The sequence below is a fragment of the Ranitomeya imitator genome, chromosome 2, assembly GCF_032444005.1.
Source record: "Ranitomeya imitator isolate aRanImi1 chromosome 2, aRanImi1.pri, whole genome shotgun sequence".
Taxonomy (NCBI): Eukaryota; Metazoa; Chordata; class Amphibia; order Anura; family Dendrobatidae; genus Ranitomeya; species Ranitomeya imitator.
The window spans coordinates 157,022,666-157,043,669 of record NC_091283.1 but is presented as its reverse complement, the minus strand read 5'-3'; the positions used below and the strand labels follow the sequence as shown (position 1 = coordinate 157,043,669).

General features: G+C 47.9%; 1 protein-coding gene across 1 annotated transcript in view; it reads left to right on the top strand.

The window, feature by feature from the left end:
* Positions 1 to 21,004, top strand: part of TTF1 (transcription termination factor 1) — a 174,865-nt gene that overhangs the window by 116,297 nt on the left and 37,564 nt on the right. Inside the window, exons 9-10 of the mRNA XM_069747579.1 lie at positions 7,231 to 7,435; positions 8,376 to 8,465. Of these exons, the coding sequence (XP_069603680.1) occupies positions 7,231 to 7,435; positions 8,376 to 8,465 (295 nt within the window). The remainder of the gene's footprint in view (positions 1 to 7,230; positions 7,436 to 8,375; positions 8,466 to 21,004) is intronic.

Sequence of the window (21,004 nt, the reverse complement as noted above, 5' to 3'; positions counted from 1 at the left end):
CCTCCCTAACAAAGGGATGGTCGGTTGAGGTTTACACCTTTATCCCTGCACCGTCCACGCTGCAAAATCTGACTTGAAGCAGAACAATAGAGTGTGCTCTTTCCTCAGCGCTGAAACCCAGTCATCCGCGGTAGCTCCATGCCGGGGCGCGCACCCATGGTGAGTGGATCCAGTCAGCGATGGGCCTCTGCAGTGGGATATTCACATGCTGACAGGCAGACTCAGCGTCCCTGTGGCCCACCTGCCTGATGTAATGCTCCGGCTGGCTGCAAAAATGTAGGCCCCGGCTTCGGCCGATGTGTAGGCCGCAGACAAATGGGGCGACGGATCCTTTCAAGGTTCCGATCTTCACGAATCAACAGGCGAGCACGGAGAGTGTCGCCTCTCCGTATCCTCTCATGCGACGTAGGATGCCAGGCCTGGGCTGATTCTTAGGGGCGACGGGTCCCTTCAAGGGCACCGATCTCTCCCGGAAGCTTTGCCCGCACTATGGCTCGCTAAGGCGGCTCCGCCTGCTTTTCTGGCACTTCTCGCCTGCCACGAAAGCGCTCAATTTTCTCGCCTCACTTCTACCGCTGGTATCGCACCCGCCGGCTGCAGAAATTTAGGCCCTGGCTTGGGCCTATTCATGGAAGTCTCGAGGCTCCGCCCACATCATGTATGTGGCTCCGCCCCCGAATTGGCACTTCTTGCTCTCTGCCAGATTTTACCACCTCTGCAACTCCCGGTGGCCATCTTGGTCCACCTGGCCGGCTCACACAGGGGTGACAGTTTGTACATTAAAAGGGCACAACGACTCTGCATCAGTACCCGGGTAAGGAAGTACCTGACCAGTATGCCCTGGTCTTAAAGGCACATAACCAGCATGCCCTGGTCTTAAAGGCACTTCACCAGTATGCCCTGGTCTTAAAGGCCCATGACCAGCATGCCCTGGTCTTAAAGGCACATGACCAGTATGCCCTGGTCCTAAAGGCACATGACCTGTATGCCCTGGACTTAAAGGCACATGACCTGCATGCCCTGGTCTTAAAGGCACATGATCAGTATGCCCTGGTCTTAGGCACCTGACGAGTATGCCCTGGTCTTAGGCACATGACCAGTATTCCCTGGTCTTAATGGCGCACGACCAGTATTCCCTGGTCTTAAAGGCGCACGACCAGTATTCCCTAGTCTTAAAGGCGCATGACCAGTATTCACTGGTCTTAAGGGCACACGATCAATCCGAAGCCGGTCACCCTAAATGAGCTCAGGAGCCCTCTGCCGCTGATCCCAGTTTATCCCAGAGTACCTAGTCCCCCTCAGTGGACTTTGTCACTAACCGCAATCCATGGTTTCTCTGACCAAGAGATTGAATCCCTCCGTGAAACCTCTGTGGCTCGAAGTGCTCGCAGGATCGATATACATGGTCCCTCTCCTACATGGGAGCCGTCGGCTAGCAGGGGGCGCAAGTATTCTAGAAATGTACAGGCGTCTAGAAGCGTACAGGCATCTAGAAAGCCGAAGTTTCATTTCGTGATCTCTCCCCAATGATTTGCTGAGAACAAGGCTCTGAATGTGGATCAAATATTGGATTGCCAGAGCTTCAGAAAAGGATGGACTCGCCTATTTATATCATGAACCAAATTGAGTGATTCACTGGACAGAAGCCTCTACGTCGGATGCCGTACCTGGTCTGATTTTTAAGGGCGACGGGTCCCTTAAAGGGCACCGATCTCCCCACACCATCAACAGACGAGCACATGGAGTGTCGCCTCCATGTATCCTCTTCTGCATCCAGGCCTAACGCCAGACAATCTGCCCTGTCCACCAGGGGACTTCAACTCTGTGGATGTACAGAGGCACCCCTTTTTGGCATCCGAACACCCCCCTTTGCATCACCACTATTTAGCGGATGATGCAAGAAGGTGGACGATTCCTCTCCACTTCCCTGTTAAGAGGATGGTGGATCGAGGGTTCCTAATTTTCTAATCTGCACCGTCAAAGGAGAGCGACGATGGCAAGAGATGGCTTTTTCCTGACCTGCTGGATGCAGCCCCGCATTCTGCCACTTGGCAGGCTAACCAGGTAGATTTTCTTGTGGTATACCTACCAGTATCCCTGCCCGATGTATCATCAATTAAAAATACCACGGACTGTCGGATAGCAAATGTGGTTCGTTTCGTGTTGTGGCTTCAAGTTCAGCGCTCTACCCTTCCTTAGCCGCCACATGGGTTGCTTGAGCAATGGTCTCCTGGTCGGAGACCATAACTACTTCGATTTACACAAGTAACCTTTCCCCGAAGACAGTACAGCTGGCCAATAAAATCTTCTGAGCGGGAGACTAACAAGGGATAATTTTTTTTCTACAGACCCAACCAGAAGTGGAAGGGTTATCCAGGTCAGTCTAGATCTAAGGGATCTTGGTTCCAAAAAGGGAGAAGGAAAAGTAAGACCAATCTCGGACCTCAAACTTCTAACAACCTTTGACAAGGTCCCCCTTTTTCGGATGGAGTTCCTCCGCTCAGCCATTACTTCAACAGAAGAAGGTGGAGTTTCTGGCATCCACCGACATTCGGGTTTCTTACCCTCACATTCCTATTTTTCCCCTCTACAAAAATCCCTTCGCCTTTCCATTCGCGAACAGTATTTTCAAGTCACGACCTTGCCCTTCGGCCTGGCTACCGCACCCAGAGTGTTCGCAAGGGTCATGGCGGTTGTTAGGTTCCTCTGGCACCCTAGTAGCGTTGTTGTCCTGCCCTATTTGGTCAACTTTCTAGCCGCTTTTCCAGGACTACGCTGAGTCGTCTATATCACTTGCGATACCCTCTCACCTGGGCTGGCAGCTAAACTTAGACAAGTTTTCCTCATTTCCAGCCCAGCAGATCCTTTTTGAGGATGATCCTGCACAAGAAGGATGGTGATTCTCTCTTGAGTCAAGGTCGTGACCCTTCAACAGGGAGCTCGCGCACTTGATCACTCATCCCCTCAGTTCATTTGATTCGCTAGGAGGGTTCTGAGGAAAAATGGTGACGACAATGGAAGCAGTTTCCTTCGCTCCGCTCGATTTCAGCAAGTCAATCAGGCTTTCAAAGGGTAGTCTCTGAGCTCCTTCCTCATCCAGGGCCTTTTCCTGGTCCAATGGTTATTAGTGAATACCAATGCCAGTTTTCTTCTCCCGATCATTGCTCTGGGGATTCGAACGGTACAGCTAATCCTACAGTAGGTCCACTGCCTTCAGGCGGATCACCCCATCCGACTTCAATTGAAAAATACCATGGCTGTGCCATACGTCAATCATCTAGCAGGTACCCACAGTCAAGCGCCATGGCCGAGGTACCTCACACTCTCGGATGGGCCGAGATCTATCATTCGGTGATCTCAGCAGTACATATCCCTGGAGTAGAACACTGGGCGGCAGACATATTCAGCCGTCAAGGTTTCTCCTCAAGTGAGTGGGAACTTCACCCGGAAGTCTTCCTTCTGATATACCTTCACTGGAGTACTCCAGATGTAGGTCGGATGGCGTCCAAACTGAATGCCAATGTACTCGAGTTCATGGTTCGGCCTCGAGATCCAAGAGCATCGCAGTACATGCTCTGTTCTTCCATGGTACCAATTTCCATAAACCCTCTTCCACTACTTCCGAGATCTTTTTGGAAGCAGAAAGGGCCCCAGTGATCCTGGGAGACCTGCATTGACCATGTCAGGATTTCTCGCAAAACTGCAAATATGGACTTCCTTGTGTGGAGTCTTCACCTGTGGTTCTTCCCTATCGCATACCATTAGATCTTTGGGACCTTAATGGTCCTGAGGGTCTTACAGTAGACTCCTTTTTTGATCCGGACAGACTTTACTATCAGGGAAGGTCGCTCCCTTTTTTTCTCTGCGTTCTTGTAATCCTGTTGAGTCTTCAGAGCTTGCCGCTCTGGTCTTTCAGGCTTTTTCCCTTATTACCATCAAGGCAAGGTTGTCCTCAGGCCATCCCCTTCCCTTGTTACCAAGGTGGTATTGTATTCCCACTGTTACAGGGGCATCGTCCTTATCTCATCTCTTTCGGCTCCAGTCCACAAAACGGAATGGGTTCTCCATAATCTGGACAAAGTGAGTGCTCCGAGTAGGTACGTATCGAGGACGGCGTCCTTCCGAAGGTTGGACACTTTATTCGGGCTTCAGGCTTCCTGACGGTCACAGGAAGGGTTTAGCCGTTTCATCAGCCATGTTAGCCTGGTGGATTCGTTTCACCATCCATGAGTCCTTCCGTGCTACATGTCAGCCTAGCTCCCTGTCTGAGAGCTTTAGGCACCAGACGTCGGCAAGCACGGCTGCAAGCTTGTGGATTCGTCCAGTCCGCATGCATTCTTGAAACACTATAATTCCCACACTTCCACAGATGTGAGTATGGGCAGGCGGACTCTGCAGGTCGCGGTGGCACACTTGTAAATAGCGGTTACACAGGGCCTGATCTATTGTTGTCCCCACCCAGGGACTGCTTTGGGACGTCCCATGGTCTGTGTCCCCAATGAGGAGAAGGAGAAATAGGGATTTTTGTGTACTCACCGTAAAATCCTTTACTCCGAGCCATTCATTGGGGGACACAGCTCCCACCCTATTATTAGCTTGTGCATGTTTTTATAATTTGACATGCTATGCTCTCATATATATGACATGCTATACGCTCATATGTTGTTATTGAGCTCCTACTGCTTTTGCACCGAACTGGTTAGCTGAGAGCCAGCAGGAGGGTGTGTACTGCAGGGGAGGAGCTAACTTTTTTTGTATCACTTAGTGTGAGCCTCCTAGTGGCAGCAGCATACACCCACGGTCTTTGTCCCCCCAATGAATGGCTCGGAGAAAAGGATTTTACGGTGAGTACCCAAAAATCCCTATTTTGAATAGTGTCAACCTCCTAGTCGCAGCAGCATACACCCCATGGTTTCCTGTGTCCCCCAATGAAGGCTCAGAGGAAAAGATTTTATGGTGAGTACCCAAATTCATACTTTTTTATTTAGGGCTGTCAGACTAAAGGGGGCTGAATAGAAATGCACATCACAATTTTCAGATTTATATTTTTTAAATGTTTAGAAAACAATTTATCATTCTCTTTACATTTTACAATTAATTGCTACTTTGTGTTGGTTTATCACCGACAATCCCAGCAAAATACATTTATGTTTGTGGCTGTAAGATGAAAAAATGTGGTTAAGTTAACGTGGTATGAAGACTTTTTCAAGGCACTGTGTGTGTGTGTGTATGTGTATATATATATATATATATATATATATATGTATATATATATATATAAGGGGTACGTCCGTCTGTCTGTCTGTAACGGAAATCCTGCGTCGCTGAATCAGCAACGGGCACAGTCCTGCTGCGAATTCGCCCCATCCTACTCTTCGTCGGTGCCCCCTCCATACTCCCCTCGAGTCAGCGCTCAGGGTTAATGGCTGCGTTACACCACGTTATACCACAGTGTAACGCAGTCCGTTAACGCTGCTATTAACCCTGTGTGACCAACTTTTTACTATTGATGCTGCCTATGCTGCATCAATAGTAAAAAGATCTAATGTTAAAAATAATAAAAGATCATGCTATTCTCACCTTCCGGCATTTTTCCCGCTCCTCGCGACGCTCCGGTCCATGCATTGCGGTCTCGTGAGACCGCTACGTCATCATCTCGTGAGACCGCAGTGCATTTTTGGGACCGGAGCGTTGCGAGGACCATCGCTAAAAGCCTGGCCTGGATACGGGGGCCACCGAAAGGTGAGTATATAACTTTTTTTTATTTTAATTCTTTTTTTTTTTAACAGGGATATGGTTCCCACATTGCTATATACTACGTGGGCTGTGTTACATACTGCATGGGCTGTTATATACTGCGTGGGCTGTGTTATATACTACGTCTCTGTGCTATATACTATGTGGGCTATGCTATATACTATGTGGCTGTGCATATATTACGTGGCTGGGCAATGTACTACGTGGCTGTGATATATACTGCGTGAGCTATGCTATATACTACGTTGGCTGTGCTATATACTACGTGGCTGTGTTATATACTATGTGGGCTGTGCTATACACTACGTAGCTGTGCAAAATACGTGGCTGGGCAATATACTATGTGGCTGTGTTATATACTACGTGGGCTATGTTATATGCTACGTGGGCTGTTATATGCTACGTGGGCTGTGTTATATACTATGTGGTCTGTGTTATATACTACGTTGGCTGTGTTTACTACGTGGGCTGTGCTATATACTACGTGGGCTGTGTTATACACTGCGTGGGCTGTGCTATATACTACGTGGGCTGTGCTATATACTACGTGGGCTGTGCTATATACTACGTGGCTGTGCTATATACTACGTGGGCTGTGCTATATACTACGTGGGCTGTGCTATATACTACGTGGGCTGTGCTATATACTACGTGGGCTGTGCTATATACTACGTGGGCTGTGCTATATACTACGTGGGCTGTGCTATATACTACGTGGCTGTGCTATATGCTACGTGGCTGTGCTACATGCTACGTGGCTGTGTTATATGCTTTGTGAGCTGTGCTATATGCTACGTGGGCTGTGTTATATACTATGTGCCGTGTGCTATATGCTACTTGGCCTGTGCTATATGCTACTTGGCCTGTGCTATATGCTACGTGGCTGTGCTTTATGCCAAGTGGGTTGTGTTATATGCTACGTGGCTGTGCTATATTCTACGTGGGCTGTGTTATATGCTACGTGGCTGTGCTCTATTTATTTGCTGTATCTGTGCATCATGAATCGTGGTATGTGTTAAAGAAGGGGGCCCACTGAGACTCTTTTGCCCGAGGCCCTCAACAATCTGGAGTAGGCCCTGGCTTCACTGATTGGTAACTGCCGGCCGCGAACAATCAGCGACAGGCACAGTCCGGCTGCGAACAATCAGCGACAGGCGCAGTCCGGCCGCGAATTGGCGCGGAATATGAACCATGCTTCGCTAATTAGTCATGCCCGGCCGGCCGAATCCTGTGTATAAATTGCATTATTCTGAAAACTTCATAAATAAACTACATACATATTCTAGAATACCCAATGCGTTAGAATCAGGCCACCATCTAGTATATATATATATATATATATATATATATATATATATATATATATATATACACATACATACTGTAAATATATATTTTTATTTATATATACATATATATATATATATATATATATATATATATATATATATAATTATTTTTTCCATTATCTAGAGAGTAATCATGGTGTCTGGAGCACTGATGAAACAAACAGACTGATTGCAGCTGTGAAGGAGTCTGTTGTGGACAATCTGCGGAAAGAGAAAAATGGTGAAGAGCCGGTGACTGTACCTAAAAGAAGACTGTACACGGGTATACCATGGTTTTTGGTAGAGCGCAAAGTTGAGACAAGGCTATGGACATCTTGCAGAACTAGATGGTGATTATATATAATTTATTTTTCCTTTGGCTTTCATGCTTATGAATTCTCAATACCTTTTTTTTCCAATTTGCTTATTTTTCCACTTTCCTTAATTAAAACTGCTCCCATACATATAAGAATGTAACTACCATAATACTGTCCCCTATGTACAAGATTATAACTACTATAATACTGCACCCTATGTACAAAAATATAACTACTATAATACTGTCCACTATGTACAAGAATATAACTACTATAATACTGCCCCTATGTTCAGGAATATAACTACTATAATACTGTCCCTACATATTAGAATGTAACTACTATAATACTGTCCCCTATGTACAAGAATATAACTACTACAATAGTGTCTACTATGTACAAGAATATAATGACTATAATACTATCCCCTATGTACAAGAATATAGCGACTATAATACTGCCCCTCTGTACAGTAATATAACTACTATGATACTGCCCCTATGTACAAGAATATAGCGACTATAATACTGCCCCTCTGTACAAGAATATAACTACTATGATACTGCTCCTATGTACAAGAATATAACTACTATAATACTGCCCCTATGTACAAGAATATAACTACTATAATACAGCCCCTATGTACAAGAATATAACGAATGTAATACTATCCCCTATGTACAAGAATATAACTACTATAATACTGCTCCTATGTACAAGAATATAACTGCTATAATACTGCCCCTATGTACAAAAATATAACTACTATAATACTGCCCCTGTGTACAAAAATATAACTATTATATTACTACCTGTTAGTGGTAGTATCTTATCTAATATTGTAGCTTAACCATATGTCACTTCTGTCATTCCTTCTGTGAGCTTTAGATTTCCCATATTTGCAGCATAGTCACATTTTCCTCCTGTCTTGTCAGTTTATCATTTCTATTCATGTTTTTCCCTTGTATTTAAGGTACAACGTGATGCTTATGCGAATGAACAATTACATAAATCCTTTTGGAAAGACGCTGAAAATAAAAGCCTTCATAAAAACAATCAGATGGTACGTTGTGGGGATGAATGACGTGCGCTCGTCTGCAGCCACTTTTATCTCCAGGACAGTTTCATATTCTCATTATTTTTAGGCATTATAGCTATTTATTTACTACAGGGTATTTGCTTATTTTGTTTTTATCTTGGATTTTGTCTGTTTAGTGGCCTGTGTGAACATGCGCCTACATACATGCTGCATTCACACCAATTTATATTCCATTTCATCTCCAGGTTTTTGTTCTGGTTTCATATTTGTAAAGGATGAAAGAAAACATTGAGATCAAACCTATAACCAAACATTGATCCAGAGGAGACTCAAACCCCACAAGCAGATGCTAATTGCCCCATACTACTCAACACATGGCTATCAGAAGAGATCCCTTTATCTACATCCCACATTCAGAAATCTAGTGCCCATAACCTGTAATATATTTTCCAACAAGGCAGCCAGGCCCTGAACTCCGCATCATGTGGCAGAGAGTTGCATAATCTCATAATTCGTACAGTAAAGAGTCCATGGCCTCACTGCTTGTTCAGTAAAGAATCCATAGTCTCGCTGCTTGTCCTGTAAAGAATCCATAGTCTCACTGCTTATTGTAAAGAATCCAGTCTTACTGTTCTTACAGTAGAGAATTCATAGTCTCATTGCTCTTACAGTAAACAATCCATAGTTTCACTACTCTTAAAAAAAATCTATAGCCCCACCGCTCTTACAGTAAATAATCCATAGTCACACTGCTTTGTGAAGAATCCTTTCTCAATGCTCATACAGTTATGAATCCATAGTTTCAATGTTCATACAGCAAAAAATCTTTAGTCTTTGTATAGTTAAGAATCCATCATTTCACTGTTCGTCCAGTTACTATTACATAGTCCTGCTGCTAGTACAATAAAGAATACATATTCCATAGTCTCACAGCTTGAACATTAAAGTATTTCTGTATGTGGTGATGAGTAAACCTTCTTTCTCCATCACTTCATTGGGGAACACAGGAACCATGGGTGTATGCTGCTGCCACTAGGAGGCTGACACTATGCACAAAAAAGTTAGCTCCTCCTCTGCAGTGTACTCCCCACCGACTGGCATTCTGAATCTCAGTTTAGCTTAGTGTCAGTAGGAGGAGGACACGGGTCTTTCATTAGATCCATATGTACCTCAATGTGCGTCATTCCTTTTCAGGTATCACGGAGGGATACAGTGTGAACAGTCGCTACTGTACTCCCACAAAATGACTATGTGTACGGCGTGGAGTGCCACCCTGTATCCTCAAATGTCTGGCCGGCAGGACCAAGACCCCTAACACAGAAGCGTCTTCAGGGGATACGGACCAGTCCTAGCCCCGTCTCCCACCCACTCACCCACCAGAGCCTGTCGGTTTGAGGAGACGAGGACGTCCTTCAACAGGTCTTTCTTCAGGATGTCTCTTACATTCCTTGGATAATGAGGTAAGTATACAGATGAAGAAAGGTGATCACAGATTCCTACGTTTTGCTGTACATCAGGAGCATTTCCAGTTTGTCGCCCTGCCTTTCGGTCTCGCTCCCAGGGTCTTCACAAAGATCATGACAGCGCTGATGGTCTTTTTGAAGACCAGAGGTCTGGTGCTTTTTCCGTACCTCAACGACATCCTCATTAAGGCTTCGTCTTTCTCTCAGGCTCACGAAAGTCTGACCATCCTTCTCGACACTATGTCCCGTTTCGGGTGGCTGGTCAACAGGAAAAAGTCCTGTCTTGTTCCATCTCAGCGCCTCGTATTTCTAGGCATGCTATTCGACACCAGTCAGTCAAGGGTGTTCCTTGCCAAGGAGAAAAGAGCAATTCTCTGCAGGGAAGTTCGCTTGTTTCAGAGCCCTCGGCTTCCATCCTTCTGATCGGCCATGAAGTTCCTGGGGAGGATGGTGGCAACTTCGGAGGCGATTCCCTTCACTCAAGACCACTTCAGCAAGCAATTCTTTGGCAGTGGGACAAGTCTGTCCTTTCTCTGGACCGCCCGATTCGGGTCTTGTCCTGGGTCAAACGGTCCCTCAATTGGTGGTTGACATCACCCCTCATCTTCCAGGGTCTGTCTTTTCTTTCCGTTCACTGGCAGGTGGTGACGACGGACGCCAGCCTTCTCAGCTGGGGGGGCGGTCTTTGGTCACTAGACTTTCCAGGGCCATTGGTCGGCGCAGGAATCCACTCTGCCGATCAACGTCCTCGAAATACGGACCATTTTTATGTCCCTCCTTCACTGGGAAAGACTTCTCAGGGGTCTGCCAATTCAAATTCAGACGGACAATGCCACGGCTGTGGCATATGTCAACCACCAGGGAGGGACACGGAGTTCCTTGGCGTTGGCCGAGGTCTCCAAGATCCTCCTTTGGGCCGAGGTGACGGGTCTGGCGATATCAGCGGTGCATATCCCCGGCGTAGACAATTGGGCCGCTGACTTCCTCAGCAGCGAGGGCCTCACGGCAGGGGAATGGTCCCTGCATCAGGAGGTCTTCCATCAAATTTTCCTTCGATGGCGGACTCCGGATGTGGACCTCATGGCATCCCGACTGAACAGGAAAGTCCCTCGGTTCGTCTCCAGGTCCCGCGATCCTCTCACCATGGTCGCCAGTGCGCTGGCCATTCCTTGGTCAAAGTTCGTGCTTCCCTATCTGTTGCCTCCCCTTCTTCCCAAGCTGCTGAAGAAGATCAAGGCGGAGGGGGTCCCGGTCATTCCGATCGCACCAGATTGGCCCAGAAGGTCTTGGTTCGCGGAGATCGTCAATCTTCTCGGGGACGCTCCCTGGTGGCTTCCAGACAGATCCGATCTGTTATCGCAAGGTCCGATCTGCCTCCCGAATTCTCAGTCGCTCAGTTTGACGGTGTGGCTGTTTAGACCGCGGTTCTGAAAGAGTCTGGTTTTTCAAATCGGGTGATTCACACCATGATCCAGGCTGAGAAGCCGTCGTATTCCAGGATCTACTATCTAACCTGGAAGGCCTATTTCCTTTGGTGCAAGTCCAATCACGTCCCACCTATGTCCTTTTCTCTCCCTTCTACTTTGGCATTTCTCTAGGCAGGACTGGACTCGGGTCTTGCCCTTAGTTCCCTAAAGGGTCAAGTATCAGCGCTTTTCATTATTTTCCAGAAGACGTTATCAGCCCGACCACAGGTCAAGACCTTCCTTCAAGCAGTAGCACATGCAGCGCCTCTGTACCGGGCTCCCGTGGATCCATGGGATCTCAATCTTGTCCTGGAGGCCCTGAAGGGTTCTCCCTTTGAGCCTCGCAGAGAGGTTCCTCTGTCATTTCTGTCCCGGAAGGTGGCCTTTCTTGTGGCCATCACCTCCATTCGGCGCGTCTCGGAGTTGGCAGCCCTTTCTTGTCGCCCTCCTTTCTTGGTTATTCACCAGGATAAGGTGGTCCTGCGGCCTCTGCCTTCCTTTCTTCCCAAGGTGATGTCTGCCTTTCACCTCAACGAGGACATTGTTCTAACTTCTTTTTGTCCTGCTCCGACTCGTTCTCTGGAGCGTTCATTGAACAAACTAGACCTTGTCAGGGCAGTGAGGATCTGGCTAGAACAGCCTCTTTTCGGAAAACGGACTCTCTTTTTGTCATTTCAGATGGTAAGCATAGAGGCCTGCCGGCCTCCAAGGTGACTATTGCTCGCTGGATCAGAACGGCAATTTTGGAGGCTTACCGAGTCAAGAACAGAGTGCCTCCTCCTGGGGTTAAGGCTCACTCTACCCGGGCAGTTGGCGCCTCCTGGGCGGTGCACCACAGGGCTTCCGCCTTACAGCTTTGTAAAGCGGCAACCCTGTCTTCCGTACACACGTTCGCCAAATTTTACAGGGTCCATACCTATGGTTCGGCAGACGCCAGCCTAGGCAGAAGGATCTTGCAGGCAGAAGTGGTGAGTTCTCCAACCTGATGGAAGTCTGTTTTCCCTCCCCAGGGACAGCTTTGGGACGTCCCATGGTTCCTTTGTCTTCCAATGAAGCGATGGAGAAAACAGGATTTTTGGTTGCTTACCGTAAAATCTGTTTCTCGGAGCCTTCATTGGGGGACACAGCACCCTCCCATGTTGATCTGTTCTTCTGTTTTTTTCTGTGTTCTTTCAGTAATTTTCTGTGTTCAGTCATTACAGTTAAAATATCTGTGGTTGTGTTCTTTCAACTTTTCAATTTTATTCCTTTCTCCTACTGCTTTCTCACTAACTGAGTTTCAGAATGCCAGTCGGTGGGGTGTACACTGCAGAGGAGGAGCTAACTTTTTTTGTGCATAGTGTCAGCCTCCTAGTGGCAGCAGCATACACCCATGGTTCCTGTGTCCCCCAATGAAGGCTCCGAAAAACAGATTTTACGGTAAGCTACCAAAAATCCTGTTTTTGTGTAGATTTAAAAAATTCAAGGGCTAGTTTTTTGGTTATACAAAACTCTGTCAACTCTTATATGCAATCTCTCCATTACTGGTTTCTCTGGTATGCCACTGTTATTTGTGAGATCTCCAATAGTGACCCCTTTGACGCACTCATATTGTGTCTTTTTAAAGGGAAGGTGCCATGATTTGTACTAATAATTATTGATCATATAAATCAATTATTTTTAATATAAATCAATTAGTGCATTTCATTTTGTAAGTGTCTGAGCACGGCAGGTACACACCTCAAATATGGCAGCCCCTGTACATAGGAAACTTAGGTTGGTCTCTAACCACATCGCCTACATTGTGGCTACCTCCAGCTGTGACCCGGGCTGTCCAGAAAACGAAGGGTTCTACTCGAACCCATTTGTGGTTCCAAAGGAGCACAGAGCGGTGCGTCCCATTCTGAACTTGAAACTTCTAAACAAGTTTGTCAAGGTCCGGCACTTCAGGATGGAGTCCCTCCGTTCGGTCATCACCTCGATGGAGAAGAGGGAGTTCCTAGCATCCATCGACATTCAAGATGCTTATCTCCATATTCCAATTTTTCCCCTCGCCAGAAGTTCCTGTGTTTCGCTGTTTGCATTTCCAATTCACAGCTTTGCCCTTCAGCCTCGCCACCGCTCCCAGAGTGTTTACAAAGGTCATGGCGGCTGTCATGTCCATTCTGCACTCCTGGGGCATGGTCATGTTGCCATATCTAGACGATCGTCTAATCAAGGGATTGTCCTTCCAAGCCTGCGCGGAGTCCATGTGTATCACTTTGGATACTCTTTCACGCCTGGGCTGGCTGATAAATTTAAACAAGTCTTCCCCCGTTCCAGCTCAGCGGATATCCTTTTTTAGGGATTATCCTGGACACCTCCCGAGGGTTGGTGATTCTCCCTCAAGACAAGGTCTTAGCCTTTCAACAGGGAGCCCGGGCACTTTGTCGTCCATCTCCTCATTTCATACGATTCGGCATGGGGGTACTGGGAAAATTGGTGGCAGCGATGGAAGCTGTGCCCTTCGCCCAGCTACACCTCCGTCCTCTGCAGCATGCACTACTAGCAGCCTGGGACAAGACCCCGTTCTCTCTCGACCATCTGTGCTGCTTTTCCCCACAGGTTAAGCAGGTGCTCAGGTGGTGGACATTGAGGTCTTCCCTCTACCAGGGGAAATCCTTTCTCTCTATTCAATGGCTGGTGGTAACTACTGACGCCAGTCTTCTAGGCTGGGGAGTGGTTTTTCGTCACCACACTGCCCAGTAGGGTGCTGATCAACTTGAGAGTCGTGTTTCCTGATCAACGTCCTGGAGATTCGGGTGATCTGGTTAGCCTTATGGCGGATCCATCATCTCCTCGTGGGTCGCCCCATCTGAATTCAATCAGACAACGCCACAGCTGTGGCATACATCAACTATCAAGGGCGCACTTGCTGCAGAGCGGCAATTCACGAGGTAGTTCTCAGTCTCCGCTGGGCCGTGAAGAACCATTCGGTCATTTCAGCAGTCCACGGTGCCGGGCGTGGAAAACTAGGCTGCAGACTTCCTCCGTTGTCAGGGTCTCGCCTCGGGAGAGTGGGCACTTCATCCGGAGGTCTTCCAACAGATCTGTCATCGCTGGGGGACCCCGGACGTGGATCTGATTGCTTCAAGTTTAAACGCCAAGGTACCTGAGTACATAGCTCGGTTTTGGAAACCAGAAGCCATTTGTTGCGGATGCGCTGTTTCTTCAGTGGTGTCAGTTTTGTCTTCTGTATGTGTTTTCCCACTTCTGTTATTTCCAAGGGTCATCAGGAAGATCAAGGCGGAGGGGGTTCCAGTGGTCCTAGTCACTCCGGATTGGCCACGCAGGGTGTGGTATGCGGAATTATTGCAGGTCGTCGCCAACGTTCCCTGGCGACTGCCGGATCGACCAGATTTGCTCTCCCAGGTCCTGGTTTGCCACCAGAACCAGGGAGCCTATGTGTAACAGCTTGGCCGTTGAATCATGGGTCATAACCCCCCGGGCTGGGTTTTCCCAACAGGTGGTTTCTACCATTAGCGCCCAGAAGCCTGCGTTGGTGCGCATCTATCATTGCACCTGGAAAACCTTTTTCGTATGGTGTAGAGACCACGGACGTCCTCCTCTCATCTTTTCCATCCCTACCATTTTGGGGTTCCTCCAGACCAGCCTGGATTCAGGCCTGGCGCTTAACTCCCTCAAAGGTCAGATCTCGGCCTTATCGGTTTTGTTCCAGCACAGGATTGCTTCCAACCGGCAAGTGAGGACTTTTATTCATGGGGTTTTTCATGTGGCACCCCCCTATAGAATCCCATTGGATGCTTGGGACCTTTATCTGGTCCTTGGTGTTCTTCAGGAGACTCCTTTCGAAAAACTGCAGGATGTATCGCTAACCGTCCTTTCTTGGAAAGTCGCTTTTCTTGTCATGGTGACGTCAATCAGGCGGGTCTTGGAGCTAGCCACCCTGTCCTGTTAAATCCCTTTCCTGACTTTCCACCAGGACAAGGTGGTTCTCAAACCGTCCCCGACCTCTTTGCCCAAAGTGGTCTCTTCCTTCCACCTTAATGAGGGCATTGTCCTGCCCTCGTTTTACCTGGCACCGGTACATTGTATTGAGAGGGCTTTTCACACCCTCGATGTGGTGAGGGCTCTCAGAAGGTACGTCTCGTGGACAGGATTCTTCCGTAAGTTGGACGCCTTATTCGTGCTTCCGGAGGACCACAGGAAGGGATTAGCTGCCTCAAAGTCCACGATAGCCAGGTGGGTTCGCTCGGCTATTCAGGAATCCTACCGTGTCAGAGGCAAGCTTATCCCAGCAGGGATTAAGGCATACTTCACTTCATCGGTGGGTTCTTCTTGGGCCATTCGGCATCAGGTATCTGCAGAACAGGTCTGCAAGGCTGCAACTTGGTCCAGTCTGCACATATTCTCGAAGAACTACAATAGCCACACTCAGGCATACGCAGATGCTGGCCTGAGCAGACGGATTCTGCAGGCGGCGGTAGCGCATCTCTAGTCAGTTGGTACATGGGGTTTGATCTGTTATGTTGTTCCCCACCCAGGGACGGCATTAGGATGTCCCATGGTCCTGTGTCCCCCAATGAGGCAAAGGAGAAACAGGGATTTTTGTGTACTTTACGTAAAATCCTTTTCTCCAAGCCAATCATTGGGGGACACAGCGCCCATCCTGTTAACCTGACGGTTTGTGCTTGTTCATTTGTTGGACGTGTTGTACCTTTTATTTGATGTTTGTGATCTCCTACTGCTTTGACACTGAGATGGTTTGGCTGGAGCCAGCATGTGGGTGTATACGGCAGAGGAGGAGCTAATCTTTTTGTATTCACTTAGTGCCAGCCTCCTCATGGCAGCAGCATAACACCCATGGTCCTGTGTCCCCTAATGAGTGGCTCTGAGAAAAGGATTTTACGGGGAGTACACAAAAATCCTTGTTTCTCTAGTCACCTTCCATGACAGCGGTACCGGAGGTGTCTCCCCGCCCTAATGGGGGACAGGAACACAAAGAGGTTAAATACCCTCCCCTTCCTGCCACCTCCAGTGTTTTTCCTGTCCCCTATGGGGCATGAAGAGATCCTGTGGTGCTGCCGTGGCCGGCGACCGGAGCACACAGTTCAGCTTGCCATTAGCCGGGCAGCTGGGGTTGGGGGCGATGCTCTCCTCCTGGTATACCTGTGCCCGTCTCCATGCTGTGCCTGGACTCGGGACCCCTATTCCTGCCCTTCCTGCGCCCCCTTGAGGAGTAAAGCAGGGCGGTGACGTGCCGCCGGGGTCCCCTTGCGGCTCCCCGGCGTCGTCCTCATGGCGCTGGATTCCGGAGAACGCACGCATCGGAAGTGACGCGCTAGTACTTCCGGTTTGTTCCCTGTGCGTTTCACGCTGGTATGCACGTGCGCCCAGCATCTCCGCTGTTACTCTGGAGTCGGCGGCCACATGGGGCGTTCTCGCCTGGGACCCCCCTTTTCCTGCACCTGTGACCAGGGAGAGGAGGTGCACGCGGTGTCAGACGCCGGACCTCGGTTATTTAACCCTGGTCAGGGTTCACCAAAACGTAAGACCCACTGTCTGTTTGTCTGGACTGTGGACTGACCATGGACGGTGACCAAACCCTCCTCTCTGCGTCTGCGGAGCCCGGCGTCCTCCCTCTTTCTGTGAGTAGCGGTTGAAGGTCCTCTTTACTTCTGGGTGGCATTTAGACATAGTTTCCTTCTCTCTCTTTCCAGGGAGACAAGGCCTCTACCCCCAAGAAGGACAAATCTTCCAGAACAACGGAAGACCGCAAGTGTGGCGTATGTGCAACAAAGCTTACTGCATCATACAAGAAGAAGCTTTGTCAATCCTGCACTGACGAGGTGTTACACACCGAACAACCATCCCTCCTTGAAAGCATCAAATCACTTATTAAAAAAGAAGTGTAGTCATCAGTATCTGCCCTTTCCCAGACCCTGTTACCACAGCCTCCTCCTCCAAAAAAGAGGAAAATATCTGTAACATGGTAACATAGTTAGTAAGGCCGAAAAAAGACATTTGTCCATCCAGTTCAGCCTATATTCCATCATAATAAATCCCCAGATCTACGTCCTTCTACAGAACCTAATAATTGTATGATACAATATTGTTCTGCTCCAGGAAGACATCCAGGCCTCTCTTGAACCCCTCGACTGAGTTCGCCATCACCAACTCCTCAGGCAAGCAATTCCAGATTCTCACTGCCCTAACAGTAAAGAATCCTCTTCTATGTTGGTGGAAAAACCTTCTCTCCTCCAGACGCAAAGAATGCCCCCTTGTGCCCGTCACCTTCCTTGGTATAAACAGATCCTCAGCGAGATATTTGTATTGTCCCCTTATATACTTATACATGGTTATTAGATCGCCCCTCAGTCGTCTTTTTTCTAGACTAAATAATCCTAATTTCGCTAATCTATCTGGGTATTGTAGATCTCCCATCCCCTTTATTAATTTTGTTGCCCTCCTTTATACTCTCTCTAGTTCCATTATATCCTTCCTGAGCACCGGTGCCCAAAACTGGACACAGTACTCCATGTGCGGTCTAACTAGTGGTAGAGTCTGACTCAGACTCCGGTGAAATACGTTCTTGTGATTCGGAAGATTTGTGGGAGAATGAGGGCTCCACTTCTAACCCCAGGAAAGATAATAAATATTATTTTTCCTCTGAGGACGTAGGAGAGTTAATTAGTATGGTCAGGGGGACAATGAGTGTTGAGGAAGAAGAGGTTAAGCAATCCGTGCAGGATTAGATGTTTGGGGGCTTAAAACCCCAAAAAACTAAAAGGGTTCCCAATCCATGAAAATGTGCAGAACCTCATTCTACATGAATGGGAGTCCCCTGAAAAAGGGCTTAGTGTCCCATCTGAGCTAAAAAAAACCTCTTCCCCCTAGATGGAGACACCTCTCTGTGGGACACACCAAAGGTGGATGTCCAGAGTGACAAAAAAGACAGCACTGCCATTTGAAGACTCATCCCAGCTCAGGGATCCCATAGATCGAAAAATGGAGAGTCTCCTTAGACGATCTTGGGACACATCCACGAACCTCATTAAGACAAACATAGCATCTACATGTGTAGCTAGATCTCTGTTTCGTTGGCTCCGTACTCTAGAGGATCACCTTACCCAGGGAACATCGAGAGAAGTGATTCTAGATTCCCTTCCCCTTCTCCAAAAAGCTACAGGGTTTCTTGCCGACACCTCGGCGAAATCTGTCAGAGTGGCATCCAAAGCTGCGGTGCTTTCTAACTCGGCCAGGAGAGCTCTGTGGCTGAAGTCCTGGAGTGGCGACATTACATCCAAAGCAAAACGTTGTACCATTCCGTTTCAGGGTAGATACCTGTTTGGTCAGGCACTGGATGACATTTTAGACAAAGCCACAGACAAAAAGAAGGCGCTCGCCGAGCATAGGATTCAAAAAAAGAGTTTTTTTCGTCCCTCAAGAGATCAGACCTCTCAAAGGGATTTCAAAGGCAAAGGCAAAACAGGCCGCTGGAGCTACCCTAAAGGGGGAAAGGGAAGGAATATCCTTGTTCCCCAAACCCAGCAGACCCCAGATAAACAGTGACTATTCCCTCGGGGTCGGGGGTCGCCTCTCGAACTTTATCAGCCAGTGGCGTTCCATCTCTTCAAACCCGTGGGTACTCCGTACCATTCAAGACTGTCTAAGATTGGAGTTCGAGAGTCCTCCCCCTCTCCATCCGCAGGATGCATTCTGCTCGGGCCTTCAGGATTTATTCCAGACGAGAGTAATCTCCCCAGTTCCTCAACAGGAGATGGGCAGAGGTCACTATTCTCGCCTATTTCTAATCAGAAAACCTTCAGGGAAGCACAGGATAATTATCAATCTGAAACCCTTAAATCGGGTGATTACATGCCGAAGATTCAAAATGGAATCAATAAGATTTGCTATTCCCCTGATAGGTCAGAACTGTGTGATGGCTACAGTTGATTTAAGGGACGCATATTATCACGTCCCCATCCATCAGAAATTCAGGAAATTCCTAAGATTCACAATTTCCCAGGACCGGATGATCACACATTATCCGTTCAATGCCCTCCCGTTCGGTATCTCATCAGCACATCGTGTGTTCACAAAGATCATGGCGGAGGCAGTGATTTTCATATGGCTTCAAGGGGTTTGCATTATACCATATCTAGACAACCTGCTCATTGTCGCTCCATCAACCTCCCGTTTAAACACAGATGTGGGGAGGACCCTAGAAATCCTAGAATCCCTGGGATGGATACCAAACCGGGAAAAATCTGATCTGCTTCCGTCCACAAGGAAGAAATTCCTAGGAGTTCTTCTGAATTCAGAGTTAAGAAAATCCTTTCTACCCAAAGAGCGACAACAGGATCTGATGCAGAGGATAAAGAAGTACAAAACCCTGATGACTCCTACTCTGAGACATTCCATGTCCATTTTGGGGTCCCTAACCTCTTGTATCCAGATGGTACCATGGGCCCAAGCCCATACCAGAATCCTTCAGACACACGTATTGTCTTCTTGGGACAGGCAACAGAGCTCCCTGTCAAAGAAAATTCTCCTTCCCAACCACGTCAGAACATCGCTGACATGGTGGCTCTGTCTCCAGAATCTTCAGCAGGGGGTCAGTTGGGACCAGATCCCACTGAAGATTTTCACTTCAGATGCCAGTCGAAGGGGATGGGGAGCTGTAGTAGAGAATTCTCACTTCCAGGGCATATGGTCTCCGAACATCAGAGCCTGCTCATCAAACTTCAGGGAACTGAAGGCAGTGGAGGAGGCCTTAAAGGCCGCATCGACTCTTCTCCAGGGTCACCATGTCAAAATATACTCCGACAACGTGACCACGGTAGCTTACCTCAGTCATCAAGGGGGTATGAGGTTTGAGAAATTAAAAAATCTGGCTGCGAGAATTTTTTCCTGGGCAGAACGGCACCACTTATCTATCACGGCAGTCCATCTAAAGGCGTCTGCCAACACCCAGGCAGACTTTCTCAGCAGAAAAGATATACATCCGGGAGAATGGTTCCTGGATCAGGAAGTCTTCCCCTCTCTAGTTTCCCGATGGGGGATCCAGGACGTAGACTTATTCACCAACAGCCAGAATGCCAAGCTACAAGCATATTTTCCCCTAAACATGACAGACAAAGCACTGGTCATGAACGCTTTCTCAAACCCCTGGGAGTTCGACCTTGCTTATGCTTTCCCGCCTATCCCGATTCTGTCAAAAACTCTCCAGAAAATCCGATCCGAACGGGTCACTACAATTCTGATTGCCCCTATGTGGCCGGGAAGGGGTTGGTACAGTGCACTGTTGGAGATGGCCCACGAGGGTCCAATATAATTACCCCAGAAGAGCAACCTTCTTCATCAAGGTCCTCTATTACAGAGGTCCCCAACTCCAGTCCTCAAGGCCCACCAACATGTCATGTTTTCAGGATTTCCTTAGTCTTACCCAGGTAATAATTGCATCACCTGTGCAATGCAAAGGAAATCCTAAAAACATGACCTGTTGGTGGGCCTTGAGGACTGGAGTTGGGGACCTCTGCTCTATTACACCCGAACCTATACAGATTGAACCTCGCAGCATTGCTACTGAAGCCGAAATTCTGAGAGCAAGAGGTCTTTCTTATGAAGTAATTCAGACTCTTCAGAAAAGTAA